Source organism: Sitodiplosis mosellana, unplaced genomic scaffold (genome assembly GCF_009176505.1).
Source record: "Sitodiplosis mosellana isolate CC-2019 unplaced genomic scaffold, AAFC_SMos_1.0 Smas_scaffold_2869, whole genome shotgun sequence".
NCBI classification, from domain to species: Eukaryota; Metazoa; Arthropoda; class Insecta; order Diptera; family Cecidomyiidae; genus Sitodiplosis; species Sitodiplosis mosellana.
The window spans coordinates 10,042-11,503 of NW_022598111.1; the positions used below are offsets into that span (position 1 = coordinate 10,042).

The window sequence follows — 1,462 nt, forward strand, 5'->3', positions numbered from 1 at the left end:
TTAAGTCGTGTTAACTCGACCATGATGAAGCGTGATGGTATCCATGTTAATCTCCTCTTCAAAACCTTTCATTTGATACTCATATCGACTATATTTAAGCAAAAATAGTGTAAAGTCAAGTTAACACTCGACCATGATGGACCGAGATGGACAAAGCTATTTATACGAACCTTCTCCAGACCAAGAGCTTTCCAACGGTATCTTCGGATTCCAAATCGGTCGAGCGGTTTGGCCAAACATTAGCAACATACATACATACAAACTATTCAGTTTTATATATTTCATTCTTCCATGGGCATGTTTCTATCACTGGATATGGAGCAATGCAAATGCTCACTGGACCACCCCCTTCGCGTGGCAAACGCTGATACAGCTCCTCACTGATGAACGGCATAAATGGCGAAATCAAACGCAAACCAACATCCAAACATGTGAACAGGGTTTGATGGGCCGCCGCCTTTTCAGCATCGGTTCCATTGAAGAACACCGGCTTCAAACATTCCTGAAGTGGATAAGCAAATAGTATGATTAGTAAGAGAAAATGAAAAAAAATTGAATTTATTAAAGAAAATGCAAATAAAGTGGGAAACAGAGCCTAGAAAAGGTAAAAGAATTGCAACAGAAAAGAATAACAAGAATATTGCTTTCTATGCGAAAAATATTACATACATAACAGAGATAAGCAAAAATGGCAAAATTCGAAAGAAAAAGAAAAAAGTAAAAAAGAACATCTCCTTCGTTTGCTTTGAAGCGATAAAGAAATTAAAAAAGGAGAGAAAAACAATTGAGAGGGAAAAAACTCACCAATTCAAAGGTTGACTTGTATTTCGTAATGCCATCGAAGTACATGAGAGCGAATTTGATGGCATTCCATAGTTTGTTGCAAAAGAATCCAGGGCCTTGGAATCAGAGATGACTGAAGCGCACCGAGTGACCGAGCAACGGCCGCACCGCAACTGAGTTTGCGTGCGTTAGACATGCTCAGTGCTTGTAACATGACCGAAAATGAGTGTGGTTTACAAGAGTGCGCAGAGTACTTGTGTTTTATTTTTTGCTTTTTTCGTCGTTTTACTTTACATTTTCGTCCAAGTTTAATTTCGTTGTTCAATATTTTGACTATCTTGACAAAGATGAATGTTTGAAAAGTCATGTATATAATTAAATTTAGGGAAAAATCCTCAAACAAAAAATGCAAAATTGAGCCGGTGCGCGCACTGACACTTCAAGAAAGTGCGTGTGAGCGCACAGAGCAAAAAACAACGCTCATTTGAGTAGCTGTAAACGCTACTGAGCGTGCGTTCAGTCATCTCTGCTTGGAATCGCACATTCAGTTTACATTACAACTCATTTCAGTGAGAGCTACAGCGCTCGTGTGCGATGCTCTTCTCACAAAACAGTTATTATTGAAAAATAAACAGACGTTCGCATTTGCATTGCTTAGGAAGCAGCATGTTTTAAGGCA

At 38.9% G+C, this 1,462-nt stretch overlaps 1 protein-coding gene across 1 annotated transcript; it reads right to left on the reverse strand.

Moving 5' to 3' along the window:
• Positions 1-247: 247 nt before the first annotated feature.
• On the reverse strand, positions 248-887 carry LOC129571570 (valine--tRNA ligase-like). Its single transcript, XM_055451379.1, has 2 exons — positions 805-887; positions 248-502 (listed from the first exon to the last, which is right to left on the reverse strand). The coding sequence occupies exons 1-2, from the start codon at positions 847-849 to the stop codon at positions 263-265; spliced, it is 285 nt and encodes a 94-aa protein (XP_055307354.1). The 5' UTR covers positions 850-887; the 3' UTR covers positions 248-262.
• Positions 888-1,462: the final 575 nt, after the last annotated feature.